This window comes from Grammomys surdaster, unplaced genomic scaffold (genome assembly GCF_004785775.1).
Source record: "Grammomys surdaster isolate TR1022 unplaced genomic scaffold, NIH_TR_1.0 125863, whole genome shotgun sequence".
Classification (NCBI taxonomy): domain Eukaryota; kingdom Metazoa; phylum Chordata; class Mammalia; order Rodentia; family Muridae; genus Grammomys; species Grammomys surdaster.
Window position 1 is genome coordinate 18,591 of NW_021620689.1, and position 24,510 is coordinate 43,100.

General features: G+C 42.7%; 1 protein-coding gene across 1 annotated transcript in view; it reads right to left on the reverse strand.

Annotated features, from left to right (window-relative positions):
- The window catches only part of Kiaa0319l (KIAA0319 like), a gene marked incomplete at its 3' end in the record, with an annotated part of 59,120 nt that overhangs the window by 18,525 nt on the left and 16,085 nt on the right, over window positions 1-24,510 (reverse strand). The window contains exon 3 of the mRNA XM_028790159.1: window positions 4,462-4,985. Within this exon, the coding sequence (XP_028645992.1) occupies window positions 4,462-4,985 (524 nt within the window). The remainder of the gene's footprint in view (window positions 1-4,461; window positions 4,986-24,510) is intronic.

The following is a 24,510-nucleotide window of genomic DNA, read 5'->3' on the forward strand; positions in this document are numbered from 1 at the left end:
AAAAAAAAAAAAAAAAAAAAAAAAAAAAAAAAAGAAATTAGAGAGACCTCATACTAGCAACTTACAGCACAGCACACTTAAAAGCTCTAGAACAAAAAGAAATAAACACACCCAAGAGGAGTAGGTGGCAGGAAATAATCAAACTTGGGGCTGAAATCAATCAATTAGAAACAGAGAACAATGCAAAGAATCAAAGAAACAAAAAGTTGGTTCTTTGAGAAAATCAACAATACAAACAAACCCTTATCCAAGCTAACTACAAGGCAGAGAGAGAGAGACCGAACATCTAAAACCACAAAATCAGAAATGAAAAGGGGACATAACAACAGACACGGAGAAAACTCACAGAATCATTAAGTCATACTTCAAAAACCTATCCCACACAATATTGGAAAATCTAAAAGAAATGGACAAGTTTCTTAATAGATACCACTTACCAAAGTTAAACCAAGATCAGATAAACATCTTATACAGACCTATAACCCCTAAAGAAATAGAAGCAGTCATTAAAAGTCTCCAGAAAAAAAAAAAAAAAAGCCCAGGGCCAGATGGTTTTAGCACAGAATTCTACCAGACTTTCAAAAGAAGAGCTAGTACCAATACTCTTCAAATTATCCCAGAAAATAGAAACAGAAAAAAAAATTACCAAATTCATTTTTTGAGGTCTTACAATAGAGTATTAGTCAGTTTTTTTTTTTTAAATGACATCATGAGCTATTTCTCTTCTAGTCCTGACTTTCATTGCTCACCCCAAGCTTGGGAAGAGGATTCAAAGCTACACGGCCAAGAGTTGTAGCCTCTGCCAACCAAAACCCAAGGTTCAAACTAAGGCAGAGGCCACAGCTCCCATTCAGGCTCCCAGAGGTGCTCAGGCCTCTGTGAAGGCCTCATAGAACAGGCTCCTGCCAGTGTGAAGACAGATGGACTGCTGGATCACACCTACCTACACTATTTGCAGATGACCAGTGTCCTATGCTGTTTTTACAAATAAACTTGAGGCAAGATCTGTTTGTTTGTTTGTTTATTTGTTTGCTTGTTTTAAAAAGGACATGAGAAATCTTCAGGAAAATGAAGAACTAGAAAAATATCATCCTGAGTGAGGTGACCCAGACCCAGAAAAGCAAACATGATGTGTTCTCACTAGATGGAAAGGATAGCCAATCTACAATCCATAAACCCAGAGAAGTTAAGTAACAAGAAGGGATCAAAGGGGGACATGTGACTCTCACTGTGAAGTGGAAATAAAATAGATATCGTGGGTGGATTGGGGAGGGGTCTGGATGGAGGAGTAGGGTAGATATCACAGTGGACTGGGGCAGATGGGGAAGGGAACAGGAGGGATCAGGTGCAAGGAGGATACAGGGAAAGAATGCTAGGAGAGCCAACTGGAACTGGAGGTCATCTCTGGAACAATCTAAAAACCCAGTGCAAAAACCAAACAAACAAACCTCCTAGGAATCTTGAAGGTGACCCTATCTAAGACTCCTAGCAATGAGAGATATAGAACCTGAACTGGCCATCTCCTGTAACCAGGATTCCAGCTACAAAACCTTCAACCTACAATGTTCCTGCCTACAAGAAGTGCTGGGAGGCTGGAGAGATGGCACAGCAGTTAAGAGCACTGACTGTTCTTTCCAGATGTCCTGAGTTCAATTCCCAGCAACCACATGGTGGCTCACAACTGTCTCTAATAAAATCAAATACAACTGGGGCGAGGAGGGGGGAGTTAATGATGAAATGATTCCTAGAGTTATTCTGCTATACTCATAGATTAGTGCTAACTGACATCAGAGAGGCTTCAGCCAGCAACTGATGGAAACAGATGCAGAGACCCACAGAAAGGGAGGGGATTGTAGGAGCCAAAGGGGTCACGAACACCACAAGAAAACCCAACTAACCAGGGCTCATAGAGGCCTACAGAGACTGAACCAACAATCAGGGAGCCTGCATGGGCCTGACCTAGGCCTTCTGCACATATGTCACAGTAGTGTAACTTGGTCTTCTTGTGGGACTCATAACAGTGGAAGCAAGGGATGTCTCTGACTCTGTTGCCTGTTTTGGGAACCCTTTCCTCTCACTGGGTTGCCTTGTCCAGCCTGAATAGGAGAGGACTGCCTAGTCTTCCTGCAACTTGATATCCCTTGGCTGGTTGATATCCATGGGAGGGGAATGGGAGGGACTGAAGCTGGGATGTAAACAAATAAATAAACAAACAATTGGTCGAGTAGAAAAGTGGGAGAGAGTGAATGTAACCAAAACAAATCGGATGAAATCCTCAAAGAACTAATAAGAAGTTAAAAATATGGTACATTCCAGAAATGAACAATTTGTAAGTTTTAAGTAACATTACTCTTATGATAAGCATCACGAAAGTCTCTTATCATTCTGTTTCATCTGAACTGGGACATAATTCTTTTTCCAGTGCATCTACACTGTATATACTTCCTAACAGCTACACAATGAGGTATCAGATCAACTCTCCCATATTGCAGGCTTATATTGAAATAAGACATAGTATACTTAATAGATGCCCAAAAGCAAAAGAATAGTAAGACCAGAATGGAGGCTGAGGCAGGTGGACATCTGTACGTTCAAGGAAACTCTGGTCTATAGAACTATTCCTAGAACAGCCAGGTTACACACACACACATACACACACACACACACAAACCAAAACAAACAAACAACAGCAAAAAAAAGTAAAATGGTGGCAGGAGATGGAGAGATGGCTCAGCAGTAAAGAGTATTTGTGGGTTTGATTCCCAGCACCCACATGGTAGCTCACAACTGTCCAGAATTTCCATTCTGTCCTAATGCCTCATTCTGACCATTGCATGCACCAGGCACCAATGTGTGTATACACATACATGTAAGACGAAACTCATACAAATAAACAAACCCATTAAAAAAAAAAAGGAATGCCATGCAGCAGTCAATACAGAGAACCAGTACTATTTTCAAGGGTCTACTGAGGGCCTCAGAACACACTTTCTTTGGATGAGGGAAAGCAGCCACCATTGTTAGTATTCTGTCTAAACTCCACCTCCACAGTTATCTGGCAGCACCCAGGTATGCTCCTCCCCACAGTTACCTGGCAACAGCCAGGTAGGCATGCCCACTATAAAAGGGGCTGCTTGCTTCCTCCTCTCTCTCTTAACTCTCTTGCCTCTAGCTTCTCTCTGTCCCCTCGCCCTTCCCCCTCTCTCCACGTGGTCATGGCCGGCCTCCACTTCTCTCTCTCTCCTCTTTCTCCACTATCTTCTCCCATTTCTCTCCCCACCTTTGCCCTCTGCCCTGAATAAACGCCCTCCCCTTCGGAACCGTTTGGTCTGGTGTTGTCTGTTCCAAGCTCCCCGCCGAAGTCTAACAACCATCCCTGCTTAAACTCCTTAAGCACTTAGCACTGCTTAGTAAGTAGAGCACCTGTGTAACATGCACAGGGTTAAGGTCTGTTAATGCCATAATCACACACTACTCTTGTGTTAGTGTCCCCTGAGGACACAGACCACATCTTACATGCCTTCACACTTTTAGTGCTTAGAGAAGTACCTCATATTGATGGTAGGTTTCCATAAATGGCCATGAACTTATTAAATCAAGAATCGAATTCTCTAATATTTCAGTCAAAGTTTTTCCTAAATAGTAAACCTGGATTCCAATCCCAGACCTGGTGCTCAGTAGCTGCATGATTTCAGTAATACCTACTTGGAAATATTGCCATGAAAATTGAACAAAATGGCATAGTACAGGGATTAGCACACACAGTGCCTGGCAAGTAAGGAACCTCCCCACTCTGGTTTGGACTTGACAGAGACAACCAGGACAAAACAAATACAAAAATAAGTCACAGTAACAAGGCAGACTGAGCACAGAATGAGTCACTTGTTTTAATTATCGTGCAGGAAGATCAACAATGAAGAAACATAATAAGCAGAATAAACTCCATTGGTGGCATGTCCCTTAGCATACGACTCCATTGGTGGCATGTCCCTTAGCATACAAGCTTTGTGAGAATGATAGACTTCATGCATCCCAGCCCAGCAGGTCAGACCTTGGTCGACAGGACCAGGATGGTTCATTCAGACTGGAATAGAAACCAACTCATAAGGAATGTGTTTATAGGCAGGAGACGGAGGAGGGAAACCTGACTGCAGCTACACCAGTGACTGTTTTGCAATCTGGCAGAAAACACTGCAAAACCATTGGTAGAGGCTCACACCCACACAACAGCACTTACCTGTAGCCAAGAACTAGCTTAGAACAGATAATGAGCAGCTTTCTGCTCTAAGGAGAACAGTTGTCAGACCTGTATAAAATGAACATTCCTGGGACCTATGAAGAACACCAGCCAGCTTTACAGATACACCAGCCTGTGAGCTCTGGCCACAGGCATCAGCTCAATTGCTCATGCATGGATGTGGAGGAACAAATTGAAGTTCTACTCCCTGGGAACCTGCTTACCTCTGCAGAGGTGCTGGGACTCACGACACTTGCTTCCTTCGAGTGATTCACTTTAGGATGCTGTATCGCTACACGTGTAGGCACCACACTGAGACGATCTCTCTTCTGACGATCCCTGAGTAAGCTCTGGTGGTCACTAGAGGGTACAGAAGGGGTGAGGGGAGCCCCAAGGAGGCTCTGCCTCCTCCAGGATGTCCTGCCCCCGCCTAGCCTCAGAAGATGTGGTTCATTATCTTCAGGCAGAAGGTCTAAATCATTTGCAGTTTGGGATTTTTGAAAAATTATCAGCATGGAATTGGAAGAGTCTGTCCTAAAAGGCTGGCAGCTCTGGGGCTTGCTGCAGTCGGCCTGAAAGCACATCCCTTCCAGCCACCACAGAGCATGACAGGCAGAGTCCCGGCAGCAGGCAGCCCAACAGGCTTGGAAAGGCAGGCTTCCTTGAAGAAGCCGGAGGTGATTTTCTCCCTCAGTTTTCAAGCCAGCTCCATAAAGTGTCTTCCCCTGGCATCTGCTCTCATTAGCATCTAAAAACAAAGAATGAAGACATTTTAGGAAGAACCCAGACAGAGATTACTGTTCCATAAAGAGCCAAAACACCACCAGGATCTGAGGCAGTATTGAAGACAGGTTTGTTGTTTTGTTTTATTGAGACAAAATCTCACTACATACCCTGGCTGGTCTAGAACTCACTATGTACACCAGGCTGGCCTTGAACTCACAGAGTGCTGTGATTAAAGTGTGAAGTGGCATGCTTGGCTGAAGACAGGTTTTTAAGAGAGTAAGAAAACAGTGTTGAGTAGAACAGAGTGGAGGATGCATTTTTTTTTTTTCAGGATATTAGCTTATCAGAGAACTGCCTCACATTCATGGCAGAGATTCCCTTTTCAGTGAGTTTCTACCATGTAAAGCCTTTACAAAAAGTCCCAACTAATAAAACAAAATATAAAATAAAATTTAAGAAGGGCTCTTCTGATGGAAGTGCAGAGTCCCCAAACTTGACCTTCTAATTTGCTTCCAAGGTGTATGTCAGGGACAGTGGACAAAGAGACCAGAAGTGTAGGAAGATGAACAAGCTGCAACACTTTCCCACTGAACTAATAGCAACACAAGCTGAGTGCTCCTGACCGCATGCAAGTCACATATATGGTTATTTTCTCATGAGTCGTTTGCCAGTCACATGATTTTGCATCAACCAAAGTAGTGATGAAAATTACCAAAAATTATAATCAAGAGAGAAATTATCCTAACTATATTTTCTGAATGACAATTCATACCATACTGCATAAGTACAAGGAAACACACAATGGTGTGATTCCTACTGTAGGTAATCTAGATAATCACATGACCCCAGATTCTCAGTTGATCTATCTCAGGCATGGAATTGATCCTCTTCATCATCACCTCCATCAAAGCCAGCTAGAAATGGAAGTTGTTTAACTCTGTCTTAGGGTTTCTATTGGGATGGAACACTCTGACAAAAAGCAGCTTGGGAAGGAAAGGGTTTATTTCACTCACAGTCCCACATAACAGTAACAGTCCATTACCAAAGCAGGAAGGCAGGAACTCAAGCACACAGGGACCTGGAGGCAGGAGCTGATGCAGAGGCCATGGAGGGGTGCTGCTCACTGGCTTCCTCAGCCTGCTTTCTGTGTTTTAAAGCTTTTTTTTTAAGATTTTATTTATTTTGTGTATATGAGTACACTGTAGCTGTCTTCAGGCACACCAGAAGAGGGCTTCAGATCCCATTACAGATAGTTGTGAACTACAATGTGGTTGCTGGGATTTGAACTCAGGACCTCTAGAAGGGCAATCGGTGCTCTTAACCACTGAGCCATCTCTGCAGCCTCCAGCCTGCTTTCTTTATAGAGCCCAAGACCACCAGTTCAGAAGTATCTTCATCCATCATAGCCTGAGCCCTCCCCCATGAATTATTCACTAAGAAGATGTCCTATAGGCTTGCCTGTCCCAGCCCAATCTTAAGATGAATTTCTCAGTTAAGCTTTCCTCCTCTAGAATGTGTCAAGTTGATATAAAACTAGCCAGGTCCGCCCTCCAACCCACTCACCCCGCCCCAAGTGCTGGAGAGTAAACAGAGCCACAGACATGTGTGTGTAAGTACTCTACCACTGGGCTACCTCTTCATCCACTTTTAATCTTTTACTTGGAGGTACAGTCTCACTAAGGGGTTCAGGGTGGCTCTGAAGTCACTGTGCCCCAGGCAGACACTGAACTTGAACCCTCCTCTCAGTCTCCCTAACAACTGGATTACAGACCTTGCTGGTTTTCCTGAAATTTACAATGCAGGCAAGGATAGCCTTGAGCTCCTGATCCTCCTGCCTCCACCTCTGAAGTGCCAGGGTTGCTTGTAATCATGCACTACAATGACCAACTGAGAGCACCTCTTTAAACTTCCTATTGACCCACATCAGGGTGCTCTCTCCCATTGACTTAATCCTGTCCCTGAAATTATAACATAGAAAATATATTTTAGAGCTGAGAGATGGCTAGGTAGTTAAGCGTGGGCCACACAACAGGAGGACCAGATTTTGGATCCTAAGAACTCAAGTAAATGTCAGGAAGATGTGCCTTAGAAGGCAGAGACAGGAGATGCCCAGAACAACCCAGCAAGCAGTATCTATGAGCTCTCAGGTTGACTGAGACCTGCTTCCATTGAGAGCATTGGGAGAGTGATGGAGGATGATTCCTGATTCCAACCTCAGGCCTTCACGTATACTTCTGCTCAAACACTTGCAAGCATACATACATACATGCATGCTGCACACACATAATAACGGAAAAAAGAAAATGTAGATGTGTATATGTGCATGCATGTGTGTAGATTTGAATTATAGACAGAAACCGTGCAATAGAATCAAAGTGTTGAGGAAATGAATGAATACATCTGTATATACACATAACTGAAAACACTCTCTAAGTAAAGCAACAACCTGTTAATTGGCCAAAACCAATCTGACTCCCACGAAATATTCACTAAATATCCAACAGACTAAATGTGGACACTAATCAACTGGGAAATAAAAAGAAGATAAAGGCAGACTTCTAGACTACTGAGTCAGAAGTTCTATGTATGGAAGCCAGTCTGCCATTATTCTTGGAAAAATGAGAGCTACATTGGCACCAACCTCACACCAGACAAGGCAATTTAGATAATCAGAGTAAACAGAACTTCCCTAAGAAAAGACAAGGACATAACAAAGCCAAAATAAAAAAGAAGCCACTGAAATACCCTTTGTGTCTTTATCCACCTCTCCACAGTCATTCACAGCATGAGGCTTGGTAAGAGCCATGTCTAACAGTCATAGTGTGAGCAATAAACTGTGGCTTGGTGATGTATAAACATTGGTAAAAGCCAGGCATGGTGGCATGACACCTTTATTTTTTATTTTATTTTTTGTTGGTTTGTTTCAAGACATGGTTTCTCAGTGGGATTATCAGACTGGGATTAAAGATATGTGCTGCATGCTCACGCGTGCATGCGTGCGCGCGCACACACACACACACAGCCAGAGCTACACAGTAAGATGCTGTCTTAATAAGTAAATAAGTCAGTAAATATTGCTAGCTACCTTTGTATCATCAAAACAACTCTGAAATAGTCCAAGACAGCAAGGATGTGGAAAGTGTTCAGATCTTTTGCTCCTTTATTAATCACCAGAGACATCGTCAAATAATCACCAGAGACATCGTCATGTCAAGACTGATGAAAGGTGACAGGCATGTCGTGATTCCATGAACAAGCCATCCCACTGTCATCTCTAAATCACTCTCTAAGATTCACAGGCGAGGGGGCTGGAGAGGTGGCTCAGTGGTTAAGAGCACTGACTGCTCTTCCAGAGGTCCTGAGTTAAAATCCCAGCAACCACATGGTGGCTCACAACCATCCGTAATGAGATTGGATCCCCTCTGCTGGTGTGGCTGAAGACAGCTACAGTGTACTCATAAATAAAATAAATAAATAAATTTTTAAAAATTGTAAGAATTAGTATTAAAAAAAAGATTCACAGGCGAGCAGCTGTAGAGATGAGAGGCAATGGACATATATGTGATAAAGCCTTTAGCATCTCTCCATGACAAGAGTCATGAATTCTAAACTTACCTGGCCTTGGAGACTTTGAAGTCACCAGTTCTCCACTGTGAGGTCCTGATCCCTAAAGTCACCGAGTATCACTCTGACAGCACGCATCTCTGGGATCAGGTTCAAGTATTTTCTGTTGCCCTCAGTTCACGGAATCATCCCAGCACAGAGACATCATAACTGGCATTCATGTAAAGAATCCAGTATCCATTGCCAGACAAACCAGCCTCAGCCAACTGCTAAGCTCAGAAGAATATGTCTGAGCGGCACATAAGGAAAAAAAGAATCCTCTGTGAAAGGGTGAGAGCACTCTGTCTACCTGCCCAACTCTTAGAGACATGAGGCTCTGACAGACAGTCTCTTCTTAAGGAGCTACCGAGGCTCGGAGAGAGAAGCTACCACAGGTAATATCTGTATAAGAAAAGATTCAAGACAACAAGAGGAATCTGAATGAGGGGACCAGAGTCGCCAGCATACCGACATGGCACTTATGTCAACAGGGAAAGATGATTAGAACTAAGTAGAGTAGCTGCATCCAGCTTTCAAAAGAGAAAACACCAACATTTGGAGGGATCACAAAAGAAAGTCTGGCACACACAGCCACTCAAGAAAAATGAAGTTAAATGGTTCAAAATATGAAGCAGCAAAAGGAGATCTCTGAGGAGCTCAGGGAATCGTAGGAAGACTGTTGACATAGAGCTGGTCCTTCCAAAAGCACAAGCTGAAGCCTTTGAAGACAGAGACAGCAGTGAGACACTGGACTGCCAGACAGAGTCACCCATTACCAGGAAGAAAGTTCCTTCAATTATGACATGACCAGTCAAAACTGAGGCTGTTGGCAGGTGTAGGGGCTGGGATCCGGGGGTCTGGATAAGAAATATTGGTGTAATGCTTGAATCTGAGAGGGCATTTCTTTTTGTGTGCATGACAGATGATCACTAACCTGTGGACACTACTCCAGTGATTCACCAATGTAAGGAAGTCTCTGGGGCTGGAGAAATGGCTCTGCAATTACAATTATGTGCTGCTCTTGCGAACGATGAGAGTTCAATGCCTAGTACCCACATGGTAGCTGACACCTGTTTGTGACTCCGGTTCCACGGGATCAAAGAGCCTCTCAGGACTGCACTCAAGTGTACCAACCCATACTCAGACAGACAGACAGATACAGACACAGATACACACACAGATACACACACACACACACACACACACACACACGCGCGCGCACGCGCACGCGCACGCGCACGCGCACACACATTAAAATAAAATCTTTTAAAAATAACCTCTGGGGCCTGGCTGGTGTGTTTTTGATTTGTGTGTGCACAGGAGCCCAAGTACACAGAGGAGGTCAGAAGACAACTTGCTGGAGTCGGTTCTCTTCTTCCACTATATGGTTCATAGGAATGGAACTCAAGTCATCAGTTGGCAGCAAGCAACTTTACATACTGAACTATCTTGCCAGTCTGAGAGGGAGTCCTTTTTAATACAGCCAAAAGTTCCCTTATGTGTAGATAACCTGAAGGCTCTTCTTGGTTTCCTGTGACTGGCCAAATACACTTAGGGTAAGTCAGAGACCTGCCTCTGTGTGTGTGTGTGTGTATGTGTAAGTTCCATGTCTCAGAAAGCCCTTCTCAGAAGATAAAAAACCAAAAACACATTATTCTGGTTTTTTGTTTTCTATTTTTGTAATTTTTTTTAAATTATTATCAAATGGGAAGATATTGTGGTTCTCAACATTTTGGTGTATTTTTGTCTAAATTAAAATATCTCTTGCGCCTTATTATACTTAAGAACCTTAAGGAAGACCTCAACTTTCATTAGTTATCAAACAAAACATGTAAGAAAGAACCCCTATTACCATGTAAATATGTAAGCTTCTTCAGGGTAGTCCATCTTTCTGAATCTGAAAAACATTCCCATTGATGTGACAGTTATGAGAAGCTGATAACAAAGAGCTCAGTCCTTTGTGAACAAGACGGAACTCACTGGAAAAAAACACTTATTACCGACAAAATCTGAGGAAGTCTTAAGACACAGCAAACACCTTGTTGAACTTCAGAGACTCCATACCTTATGAATGTAGTGAATTTGAAAAGTTTTTTCCCCCAAAGTTCAGTCCTTAAACAATGTAAGAAAATTCATGACAAAGAGTAGCTCAGTTGACAAGAGTATTTGCTCAGTATGCACAAAGCCTCAGCACCACATAAAATCAAGAATAGGGACAGGAGGAAGAAGAAGGAAGATCAGAAGTTCAAGATCATCTTCAGCTACATAGCAAGTTCAAACCCAGCCTGTGGTATATGAGACACAATGCTGAAATGTTGAGAGAGATGGAAGAGAATATATCATTAAGTATAGTTAGATATAGTAAATCACATACAAGTAATTCATTCCTTTTGACTATCAAAAAGGAAGAATTTGTACAGTGATATGGCTCAACAGGCAAAGGCTGGGTGACTTGAGTTTGATCTGTCAAAGGAAGGTGAGAATAGACTCCATCCACAAAGTTATCTTCTGACCTCCACGTGCATGACCTGACATAAGTGTGTATATATACATGTAAACAAATATGTAAATGTAAAAAAAATTAGGACAGTTTGCAAAAGTTGGTTCTCTCCTTCTACCATGTGGGTCCTAAGGAACAAACTCCTGTTGCTGGGTAGTAGGCTTCTTTACTCACTGAGCCATCTTGATGGCTCAGCTAAGCTTTTCTTACAGGGTCAGATAGTATTTTAGATTCTGTGGACCTAAATTCTCTACTGCAACTACATCATTGCCATATAAGAACAAAAGCAGCCATGCCTTTCTAATAAAACTTTATGTACAAAAACAGGAAACAAAGATAAGTAAGGACAGTGAAGGGATGAATATGATCTAAGCATGTTATGTGCATGTATGAAAACACATAATAAAACAATTATATATCATCAAAATGTCCTAAAAATGTTTTTAAAACCATCGAAACAGGGAGTGGCCAGTATAGGCTGAGGGCATTCTGTAGACCCTGGCTCACTGAGTCTGTGATAACACATCTTCTGACTTTGTTGTTGTTGTTTTGCCTTTTGAGAAATAGTCTCATTCCATAGTCCAGGCTGGCCTTGAAATCACAGCAATCCTCCTAGCTCAGCCTCTTGAATACTAGGACTAGTATAGAGTGAGCCAACATACTCCACTCCTTTCCCCTTTTTTTTTTTTTGTTTGTTTGTTTTGTTTTTTGAGATAGGGTTTCTCTGTGTAACCCTGGCTGTCCTGGAACTCACTCTGTAGACCAGGCTGGCCTCGAACTCAGAAACTCACCTGCCTCTGCCTCCCAAATGCTGGAATTAAAGGCGTGCACCATCACTGCCTGGCTTACTCCTTTCCTTTTTAAATACCTGTTTTGCTCATTTTTAATGTTGAGTGTGTGAGTGCATGAGTAATATAGATTCCTGGAATCAAGTTACAGGCAGCTGTGAGCCTTTCTGACACGGATGCTGGGACCCACGCAAATGCTTTTCACCTCTGCACCATCTCTCTGGTGCATTCTGGTGCACCTACTCTTCTGCATTCTTGGTATTTTGAGGCAGTGTTCTTTTTCCTCGTAAACGGTTTGAGTTTCTTAGGTTTATTGATTTTCCAAACCACATTTTATTTTCATTGATTTTTTTCCCTCTACTGTCTTCTGTTTGCTTGCTTGTATGCCATTAATTGTTCTTAATGTATTATTCTTTTTCAATGTTTTTAAAGAGGTATAAATCATTAGTTTTCTATCATAAAAATTGAGCCTGCCAGATTTGGTAGTACATATTTATAAGCTTACCACTTGGGAAGCTGAGGCAGGAGATCACAGTGAGCTCCAAGCCAACCTGGGCTACAGAGCAGGATCCTGTCTTTAAAAAGCAAATAAATAAACAAAGTTTAGTCATTATTTACATAAAAGACCTACACAAACAGAAACAGTATTAAATGCTATTTAACGGTGCTTAGTTACTTTTCCCACTCTTGTGATCAAATAAATACCTAAGACAAGGTAGTGTAAGGAAGGAGAGCAGGTTTGTTTGCCTCCAGTTCAGCAGAGTGCAGTCCACACAGAGGGGACTGGTCTACGGCGTCAGGCAGGAGACAGAGAAAAGGGAGAACCAGTGTTCAGCTGACTTTTTCCTTTTCCCCTTTCTATGCAGTCTGGGACCTGAGCCCATGAATGATGCCACACATACTCAGCATGGGTCTTCAGTTCAATTCCATCCCTGAAAATGTCTTAATATACACTCCAATGTGTGCCTCATTGATGCACTAAGTGCTTACTAATCCAGTCAAGGCGACCATAGGAATAACCCATCATACACCTGTTCTGTTCCATAATTAGAAACACAGAGAGCAGTTCTTCCCCACCCATTCACTGGATTCACTGGATGAGAAAAATTCCTCCTCTTGGATGATGAGAAGATAATTAGCCATTTTCTTTAAATATGCACTAGTGTGAAGGAATCAGATCTCCTGGAGGAGCTGCCGTATGGGTGCTGGGAATTGAACTCAGGAACAGCCAGTGCTCTTACCCACTGACCCATCTCCCCAGTAATTAGCCATCTTAAACAGATGCCAGCTCTGATGTCAGCTCTGAACAGCAGTTACTAGAAATTCAACCTATGAAGGATGACTTAACCTCTCCAAAATTCGATTGCTGCTGCTCTTGGAAAACAGTCATTGAGAGGAGGGGGCAGGGGCACTGAGGGAGTCAATATTGCATTCCAGAAGTAACGTGGATAAAAGGTGAGGTGAAAATAAACTCCAATTTTAGATCAGTTCCTCTTCCTGCCCACACCTCCACAGGCTGGCTCTGCTCCCAGGGCTTAGGCAAAGCAACATTAAATGCTTACAAAAAAGGGCTTACAGTTGGTAGAACCCAAGACTGAAAACCCTTTGAGAACAGCTGGAGCTCACTGTTGGGAGGAACATACAAAAATCTCAGCCAGAGTGGGAGCACTGCGAAAAGCTAATCACTGTCTATAATGACGGCAAAGCAAAGAAGACAGAACTCCCATACGTGTTACCTGGATGATCCCCAAAACAAGAGACCCTGGAACTAGCAACGCTTATTCTCACCACTCTTCAAAAAAAGCAGAATTCTAATAAATCTGGCACAAAATCTAGACCAGGTTCCATAATTTCAAGTAGCAGAGTGGAAAAGTCTGCAGAATAAATGGATTATTGCCAGGAGGAAATTCACTAAATACTTTCAGTAAGCTGTGAACAACTCTGGAAATATTTAAAGACACTGCAGTTGCCTCTGGCATTCTTAAAACTCAGGCAGGTAACAAGCCTGATTTGAAGAGCAAACTTGGAAACTCCACTGGCTGGCAACCACATGGGGGAGTAAAGACAGAACACCCACTACCTCAAAAACCACGCTGAGAATGTGCCTGGGAATTGAACCAGATCTCTCACACTGCATCCAAAGGGAAGGGCTGTGATGGTGGAAATAGAAGTAGGGACCAGCATTGCTTCAGAAAAGAAAAAACCCCGAGCAGCTGATCAGTTCTTCCCTGGGGTGGGGGTTTGTCTGCAGAAAACAGAACGAAGATGGCATTGGTTGGTAAAATCTGCATGTTTTAGTGACTGTTTTAATTTATCAGAGCTAAAATTGCTTTTATGAAGTTTTACAATTCAGTAGCAATATATAGAATTCATTAAATGTTTTCTCCTGGACCCATTAATGAGCTATTATCCAGCGGTAGAGCAGAAGCCTTCCATTGGTACTGAACCTGTGAACTGCGGCGGCATGCTGTCTACTTCCCAGCAGCCATCATCAAAGGCATGCTGTGCTTCAGCCATGATGACTGCCACAGAAAACTGGGAAACAGGCATAGTTTAGAACTGCTCAAAAGCCATCTTAGGAGCACCCACCTTTCTTTTGCTGTCAGGCTGTCTGTTGCCTACACCCACTGATGAACAAACAAAAATGGTGCTATGTTCCTCCCCACACCAGCTCTCCTCTGCAGAGCACGCTCAGAAGGCCAGGCAGGGGGTAACAGATCCTTCAGTGGGGTGCAATTAGGTATTATGAAGTTTGGAAAAAGCCAGAGTAATACCATTCTCCCTCTCCTTTTTCTCAAAAGGACCAACGCTTTCTCCCACTTAACTGCACACATTGGACTAAAGGTAGCAGCTGCCTCACAAAGCAATCCTTTGAAAAGAAAATAATTGCTATGCGCTGCCTTTGCTGTGTGCCTAGATTGTTAAGAGCACAGTTTGTTTAATGTTATGGTGTAGGTAACTTGCTGAAACCAAACTCTCTGCTAAACAAGAGTCTTTAGATTCCTTTCCCTTGGCTGTAGCGTTTCTATGACCCTACAGGCCATTATGACAAACTTCCCAGGACACAGCTGCCCAACACATGCGTCTCTGCTGCTATCTACATTAACTCTTGCTGATCTGTAAAAATGAAAAAAAAAAAATGTTTTCAGAGTTGGAGAGATGGCTCAATGGTTAAGAGCACAGGCTGCTCTTCCAGAGGACTCAGATCGATTCCCGGCACCCACGTGGTAGCTCATACTGTCTGTAAGGCCTTACATTTCTGTCCTGGATGGTCTCTGTCCACCTCATGCAGCCTTCCTTCTGTGAGTGCTAAGCCTGTACCTTGTAACTTTGGATTCACAGGCTCAGCAAGATGCTTGACACTCAGTAAACATTCATAGTTTTTCCTTAGTTTTTAAAGTTCAGCCAATGTTTGAACAAATTTGTTAGCTAGTAAAACCGAGCAAAAGCTGTCACCTCTCGTGTGGAGTCACTTTAGTCATTTGAGTAAGATTTTCATGCTGATGAATCTCCTTGGAAATCAGTTTGGAAGTTAGGTGTGGTAACGCTGCCTGCAATCTCAGCACTCAGGAGACTGAGGCAGGAGGACCTGAGCTAGACCCTGCCTCACAAGAAAGAGAAGGAGGGGAACTGCAGAATGCACTTAAGCTGAAGCATGATGGGTGTGTACAGCAAACCTGAAGAAATGCTCGGTGGCTGAAGAGACTCCGAGTAATGAACCAGCTAGGAAACAGGCTTTCCTGTCAAGACCCTAAGCTGGAAAGTCCTTTCAAAGCACAATGTAATTCTTCATTTATGAAAGGACCAACTGAGTCTTAGGTCCTTGAGCTGTCTATTTCAGACCACTCCACTCCACTTCAAGATGAGAGAGGCTTTCACCATGGAAACTTCTGAACAAAGTCCACAGTGGAAAATAGCTTCCTAGTTCACCTGGGCAGAGAGCTGCCCATTGCTGCTAATACCTGCTCCATTCCCCTGCCCTTTGCTGACAAAAACAAATTTTAAACATCTCAAAGTTCTGGCCTCCTATGAGAAAACATGGAAACCATCCTATCTTGGTTTTAATTCTTATGCCTTCAGTTTCTGCCTGCTACTTACTAATAAATGAAAAGTTTGCATTAATTGGGTATAGTTGTCATTACATTTCAAAGGCCCATCTGTCAAGGTTTAGCCCAGAGGCATTTTTTACAACCAAGTGTTAATCAAATCACTGGTATAGCTGAAAATAGCTCTTACCATAAAGTCACCTGCTCAGAAACAATCCAGTCATTAAGGGCTTTATAATATTTAAAGGCAGATTGAAGGCAAATGATTAAAACATGTACTTTAAAAAAAAAAACCAAACCTGTAACTAGGGAGGTTACGTTGCTGTGTGTGATGTACTCAGAATCCGGCTTTGCTTTTTCTCCCACCACCTTATGACTAAAAGACTCTAGAGAATGCTGTCAGCGAGGAGAGCACGCCTCCAAGCCAGCGTGAAGGGAGCCCACACCTCTCTATGTAATGCTGTCTTTGTATTGCAAAAAGCACAGGTATCAAATGATAACATAAGCTTTGATTTGTATATAAAAGTGTGGGCTCTGTAGAGGAAAGAAAATGTAAAAAATAAAAAGTACCTAGATCTGATGCTGAGGACCTAGCAGCTCCCTGTGAGGGCCCTTGTCCATGTTATTGTTAAGAAGCTGCAGTTGATTGCCGTCTCTGACTGCAGTTATTATGAGCTGATAAATTATTTGCATTCAACTACAATCACACCAACCTCCTTCTGAAACCCACACAAAGAACCTTGAATCAGAGCCCTGTTTTGTTTTGGAGAAGGTTTTCCCCCCCCCACCCTGGTTTGTTTTCTTGTTTCTAAAGAAAAGATCATTTAGAAGGCTACAGCAGAGTTGTACAGATTAAATAAATTAGCAATAAGCATGAAAGGAAACAAAGAAAAAATATAGCTAGCTATAAAGTGTTATTTCAGCAGATATGACAAATAGAGAAAAAGTTTGTCAGTCTATTCATTGAAAGCCTCTCTTCTCTAGCATTATGTAAGTGTCATAAAAAATAATTAAAAAAGAAACATCTGCAGCAGGCTGAACTGGGACATATGAGGACTCAACACAACTGAGCTTCCAAAACTTAAATATCTCAAAGCACTTTTTTGCTTATAGCAAATAAAACGGAGAGCTGCAGATGCTTCCTCATCTGTGTGTAAATGAAAGCGGAGCGTGTGAGTAGTTAGTATTCTTAGAACTGCTGAGAGCCAGTTTATTTAAATTAAATCAAAGCCAATCTGTATCTGTACAAAAATAATGTTCTCGGGGCTCTGACTCTCTAGACGCTACAGAGCTGCAGTATTCTCCCTCCATAGTTCCCTCTGACAGAAAGAAGTGAAAATCAGAGCTGGGCAGACTAAAACCACTTCAGAGGGATCCAGGAGAGGGAGGTTCAAAGGAATCAAAATAGCCCATGTCTCACCAGCCACCTGCTATGGAGCAGGGCTGGGCTCCTCTCTGCCCTATTCTTTGTGCTCCCAGGGTACATCTTGGAATTTATCATGTGTCTATCCTTTCTCCCTCTTCCCTGCTCCATACTGTGAACTCTGATGGTAGGAACTAGGCTTAATTTTAGCCTGGTATAGTATCTGTTGACCTGAAAAGAATCTACAGTATGTAATAACACCTAGATATTAGTTTTCAATAACTATTTGAATTGCATATCTTAGAGAAGGCTGGGAAGGTAGCTCAGTTGGTAAGATGCCTACTGCACAAGCATGAACACATGAGTTCAAAGTCCCAGAATCCATGAAAAAGAGCCAGGGGCAGTGGCTGGGGCCTGCAACCCAGATCTGGAGGGGTGCTGGTGGAGAGTCATAAGCATCTCTGAAGCTCTCTGGCCAGCCAGCCTAGTCTAATTAACTGATGATGTTCTGGTTCAGTGAAAGGTTCTTTCTCACAAAATATAGGTAAGGCCAGGTACGGTAGCACTCAGGAGGCAGAGGGAGCAGATCTCTGTGAGTTTGTAATCCTGGTCCATGTAGCTGATTTTCAGGCCAGCCATAGTTACCTAGTGATGACCTTACCTTAAAATATATAAATAAATATGTAGAGAGGATCAAAAGGACATCCAGCATCAACTTCTGGCCTTTACCTACATAAGCACACATGCATATATGCTTCTGTGCTCACATATACATCCCACACCAAAAAATAACATTAAAAATAATAAATACCTTAGGAAACTTATTAAAAATGCAGCTGGTAGGGACACAGGGCTATATTTCTGTAATAGAGTACTTGCCTAGTATGCTAGAGACCTTGAATTCAATTCCCAATACTTGAAAAATGAGCATATTTGAAGCCTCCAACTATAATAAAATACACCTAAAGAGCCAAGGATTACCAATACAAGAGACATACAGCCCCATGGGGTTATGACGTTCATGACATTTATGTCCCCTATCTAGCACAGACATGCAGTTTCCGTTGGCTTTACTTTCATGGCTTATATTTTGATACATTGCTCTTTATCCTATACTTTCAGTTTCAAGTTTCATAATTTACGCATTCTACTGACAAAAATAAAAACCTGGGTAAGTCGGTCAAGGCTCTTGACCACTCGTTATCTATTGTGGACTCTCTCTAAACACAGAAAGGCTGCTGTCTGTATCTACGAAATGACATCATTTCTGGGTTCAGTCAAAAGAAAGCAATTCCAAGATTGACTCTAAGCAGGGCATCAAAACTCGCCACGTGTGTCTGTCTCTGACACATGACAACCTCTGGAAACCTGTGGTATATAGGGGCTTTCACCCTCTACCATTTCCTCCCCACTGACGGAGGCAGCCATGCTGCAAGTACTTCTTCCTACAGAAGTACGGAAGGGTGGAGGCGAAACAGCTCAATCAAAGCAGCTCGGGAAAGCAACAGAGAGAACACTTGTCAGAGAAAAGCTCCAGGGACAGACAAGAAAACTTCTGCTTGTGCCTTACCCACCCTGAATAAATAATCCTGTTCCAGATCTGCTTTCCTGAGCTGAGAGGCCGAGCTTCCCACCCTTTAACCTTCACAGAAGGAACAACATTAAAATCCACCTTGTTATTTGGAAAGCACCTTGTGAGAAATGTCAGTGTGCAGCTTCTGAGCACACCCTGGGGAGCACAGCGGAGGGCAACTCTGAAAGCCAAGCAGTCAGGAGCTGGTAGAGGGGAGCACGCAGAGAGAGAGACACTTGGCTGCTGCAGTGCAGACCAAGATGCCGCAGACTGACCCTGCAGGGTACGGATTACTTGCTTTTATGAAATGGAACATGGCTCATGAGTGCCTGTCTACAAGGCAGCCTCACTGATTCTTACTGGGACTCCTTCACACTGGCAGGCCCATCTCCACAGCCTCCAGCTAACTCAGGTTGCTTTTGGTCAATAAACACTGAATTGTAGGGTAGGGAACGTTTTTAACAGGTAGATAGCAGTTCCCTTAAAACTGTAAAACCTGAATCAGAAATGAACACTAAAAAGGTAAAACGAAGCCAATGGAAACTCTATTCCTCTTGTCACCATCCCCTTTACTACCTACAAGAGAGAGAACTTGGGAGCACACATTTATCTCAACTCAAATGTGTTGTGCACTGAGTCAAAACATAACATCAAGCCAGCTGGAAGAATGTTCCTAAAAACACAATGTCTGCTGAGTGAGTTTTCAAGGGGGAGCCAGGCAAGATACTCCAGCACCATCTTTAGGGACAGAGGCTCCAGAGCTTCAAACGGGTCTTAGCCAGGGTTGCTCTGCTTCATACTCCAGAAACAATGTCAGTGATGTTTAACTCCTCATTCAAGGGTAATTCCTTCTTATCTTGTGGTATTGTCTAGTTTCCCTTTGTTATTGACATGATCCTGGAGATCCTCACCTGAGTAACAAACTTGAAACCAAAAGGACAAGAACACCCTGATGCACGTAAGATCTTTGAGTATTGATTGGCCAGCTCTATCCAGTGCCCATGAATGGAATCATCTAAAATGGAGCAAAGACTATAGCTGTCATACTTGTTCTGTCTGTCCAGAAAAATACACTCACTGCTGACTAGGGATGTAGGCTATTCAAGGTAAGAGGAAGTAGGCTCGAAAGAGAATTATGCCTGCATAATTGTGACTTGTGAAACAAACAAATTGATTGAACCCAGGATCTCCTGCATGCTAGGCAAATGCTACCACTGAGCTATATCTCCAGCCTGTTTGCTTTTTGATGTGCCACAAGGTTCAAGATGGCCTAGAACTCCCCACCTACCACAACTCCCCATTAACCCCTCAGCCTTCTGAGGAAGTTACATGCAAATGTTATCATCTCAGGCCTCTACATAATTCTTAGCAGAGTATTACTGTTAGTATACTCAGAGTACTAATCAAGTTAGTAAGACTATCAAGGCATCAAATTGCTCAGTCTCAGGCTAGGCATGGCAAGTCACACCTTTAATCTCAGCACTGCATAGAGGCAGGTGGGTCTCTGAGTTAGAGGCCAGCCTGGTCTATATAGCAAGTTCTAACCAGGGCTACAAGTGAGACCCTATCATAATGATAACAATAAAAACAACAGCAGCAGCCAGGTTTCCCACATTCCTAGGAGTCTACAGAGTACACTATGTTGTCATAGTCATTCCATTACCCTGAGACCATAAGGAGACTTCAAACTCCCATCATTCTTTTTTCTCCCAATGTATGGGTATTTTATTTTGCCTGCATGTATGCCTGTGCACCGTATATATGCAGTATCCAAGGAAGCCAGAGGATGATGTTGGATCCCCTGGGACTAGAGTTACAAAACCACTGTGTGGGTTGCTGGGAATGGTACCTAGCTCCTCTGGAAATGCAATGCTCTTAACTGCTAAGCCATCTCTCCATCTGCAAACCCCTAGTATTCCTTGAAAAGAGAATTTCCACTCCCCAGAGATGTGAAAGATAGCATTAGAAAGCGTGCTGAATGAGGGCAGAGGCCAGCCTATCACTGCTGTATTTCCAATGTTATAATAGCTGCTATTCAAAAACTATACTGGGAACACAGGAAGGGACTAACTCTGCAATCTACTTCCAACACAAAATCCAAACGTAATGCAGAATCAACTCCAGTCAAAACACTATCCTGAGCCACACATCTGTAACCCTAGTGTTGAGGCAGGCAAAGGCAAGATGATGGCAAGTTTTAAGGCCAGCTTGAACAAAATAGCAATACTCTGTCTTAAAACATACAAGCTACTATCCTGACCAAAAGACAGACCCAACATAGTCTAGCATGGGGCTTTGCCAAGCATGAACACATCATGTCAAGGGAAGGGAAGTAGGGTGGAGACTATGGTTGCAGTGTGGCAACAGAATGCAGTCCTCCTCTGGAGGGAGAGTAAGAGTAAACACCACAACCATGGAGAGTACCCAGTATAGTTCATTCACTCGTGAACTTGAACCATGTTAAGCTTGTGTAGAAATGAGTGAGGGTCTACTTTGTCTGACAATGCAGAAAGCCAGCTGCCTGTGCATTATACTTAGAATAGATTCCACTGGGCAGAGACTTAAACCAGCACAGATATCAAACTTGCTGTGGCTGGGTCACTCTGAAATTAAATAAGACCTTCACCAGATTGAATCCTATATGAGAAAACATTGCTAACATTTATTGAGTGAACCTAGAAATAGCATGAGCCCTTTGTATGAATATTTCTCATAACCCCCATAACAACTCCAAGAGAAGTACTTCATCCCCACTTTATGGATGAATAACTTGATGGAGTTTAGCAATTCCAACCAGTCCATGGAGAGATGGCTCAGCAGTTAAGAGCACTGACTGCTCTTCCAGAGGTCCTGAGTTCAATTCCCAGCAACTACATGGTGGCTCACAACCATCTGTAATGGGATCTGATGCCCTCTTCTGATGTCTGACAGCTAGCTACAGTGTACTTATATACTAAAATAAATAAATCTTTAAAAAACAAAAAAGAAAGAAACCCAGGACACATTCCAGCTTATCTGACTCTTGAGTCCTTGCTCTTAGCTGAAGTGTACCTCTTACTAACTTACTAAAAAGACAGATAGTCAAGACTAATTTTTTTTTTTGAGACAGGGTCTCACGATGCTGTCATGGCTAGCCTGGAACTTGTTATGTAGACCAGTCTGGCCTTGAGTGCACAGAAATCCACCTGCCTTTGCTTCCCAAGTGCCTAGCAAGACCAATTCTTATATCGTCTCTCTGAATCATATCCAGTACTATCTGCAGTCAACAGTAGCTATGGGAGCTTACCCACATGGGCTCTTATTTCAGAAGCCCCTGGATGGAGGATCAGTTCAGGGTTTATTTATTTATTTATTTATTTTTTGAGATAGTACCTCACTATGCAGGCCTGGCTGGCTTAGAACCTGCTATGTAGAACAAGCTGGCCTCAAACTCACAGAGATCCACTCACCTCTATGTGCCCTACCCCTTGGAGGCAAGAATCACAGGCCCAACCTCAGGTTTGGTTTTGGATGGAGGATCAGGAAGACAGCTTAGAAACCACAGCCACTGGGTGTTGTGGTGCATACCTATAATCTCAATATTCAACTTTAAGACCTGTCTGAGCTATGAGACTCTGCCTTAACCTCTCCCCCTCTCACACATACAAAACAAGCAGAGCCTAGGGTCTGGAGCTATAGCCCAGTGCAGAGTGGTAGAACTATGCTTCTCATGTGTATGACCCTGGGCCCAACACTCATGCATACATTAAACAAATAAATAAAAGTAAGCCAAGAGCCCATTAATTTAAACTCAAACTTCTTGGCACTGCTTGGCTGGAAACAGGCATCTGGAACACCAACCACATACACTCCTGAGCATATTCCAGAAGTTTCTGACACAATGCTTTAAATTAGAAGCTAAACTAATCTAGTGAGGTTTTTATAAAATCGACAAAACAGGCCGAACGCTATGCTTTGACCTATCATTGCATCATTATTCTAAACTCCATGGCTGCCTTGCTGCTTTTTCCCCTGAAAAGACTCCAGGGAGAGTCCGTGTGGAACAGCTCTTGACTAGTGGTAGGCTTACTGTCAGGTACTCCAGTTCCCCACCTCTCTTCACTTCTTTGCACAAGTTAGTAAATAAGTTTATGTTGTGTTTGCATAGTGTTCCTAAAGGGCAAAGAAAACCCACTAAAAGTGCTATTTTCCAAGATGGAAGGATTGAAGGTGATTTCCCCTCACTACAGAATGTCTAAGTTACAGATAATGATCTCCTGTCACCAGGAGAGAGGCCAATTGGGGAGCTCTGACCAGTCTCATAAACTTATATCAATTAAGTGTGATGTGACACTATCCCTTAGACTTGCTCATACCAGTTAGCTGAACTCTGGAATCAAAAAGCTTGCATGGGTTGTGCTAGCAGCCAGAAAACTCCCCTTTCCCCAGCTGCCATGTACTCAAGTCATTACCCTACAATCTAAGGAGACAGATTTAGGATTAATAATTTATTACCTTCCTGTACTGCAATGTAGTTAAGAATATAGGACAGTTTGGCAGGAGACAGTTTCTGCTGAAGGCTCGTTGCTGGAAGAGATATTCCATTAGTCATCCACCTCAAATTGGGTGCCCAGCACATAGAAGATGATAAATGGGGGCACCTCAAAGGACTCCCAAAAATGCTTTTCCATGAAAATAAGACCAATGCATGTTTAAAATATACCACAACCTTTACTTAAAAAGAAAAAAAAAGTGCACATGACTTGCTGTTATTGGCATAAGAGGGTACACAGACCACAAAGTATTAAAAGAAAAAAAAAAGGAAGAAAGTGGAAAGTGGAGTCAAGGCCAATAGTTACCTTCTGACACTCATGCCTTCTACCAGGAACACTCTCAGCAGGCATTCGGAACACTTATCTGGGCTCATGAACGAAAGCACAAAAGAACAGAAAGGCATCTGGAGAGGAAGAGACCTCTTGCTAAGCCTGGAGCCATCTTTGTGTCCCATCTGCGTCTTTGTGGCCTCTGAGATTGTTAATCACTCCATGCAGAATTTTGTACTGATTAGAATACAGTTAAGGAACACAGAGATCAAAATATTATCTTTGCAGTGAGAGTGCTTATAGAGGCTGGAGAATATGGCAGGGATGTGTAGCCATGGCCTTTCTTCTGCTTTCCATACTCAATTACATTTACTTAACTGGGCACATGCAGGGTGTCCTGGGAGGGGCAGACCAGCTAAAGCATGGCAGGGCAAGAAGCCCTCAACACTGGCCGCTATACACAACAGGGGTCAGTTTTAACTCATGAACCAGAAAGAAGAATCTCTGCCATTTGTGAAATGAATCAGTCAGAGAAACAATAGATACATTTTCCTCTTTGGATATGAAAAGCACACATAATAGGCTAAGTTTGAAAAAATAGAGAAGAAAGACCAGTTCACCCCAACATAAATGCTCAGAAAGGTGTGCTAAGGTTACTTTAACAACAGAACTTGTTACCTACTATATGTTATGTATTAGAGAGGTTACTCTGAATAAGATAGTTTCATGGAGCAGACAGATATATACAGTAAAATTATCATAATAGACTCCTGTTCCTAATCAAGTTGGAGAACTCACCACCCCACCATAACCAACACCTAACATACACAATATACCATAACCACTACCCAGAACACAGAATACACCATAAC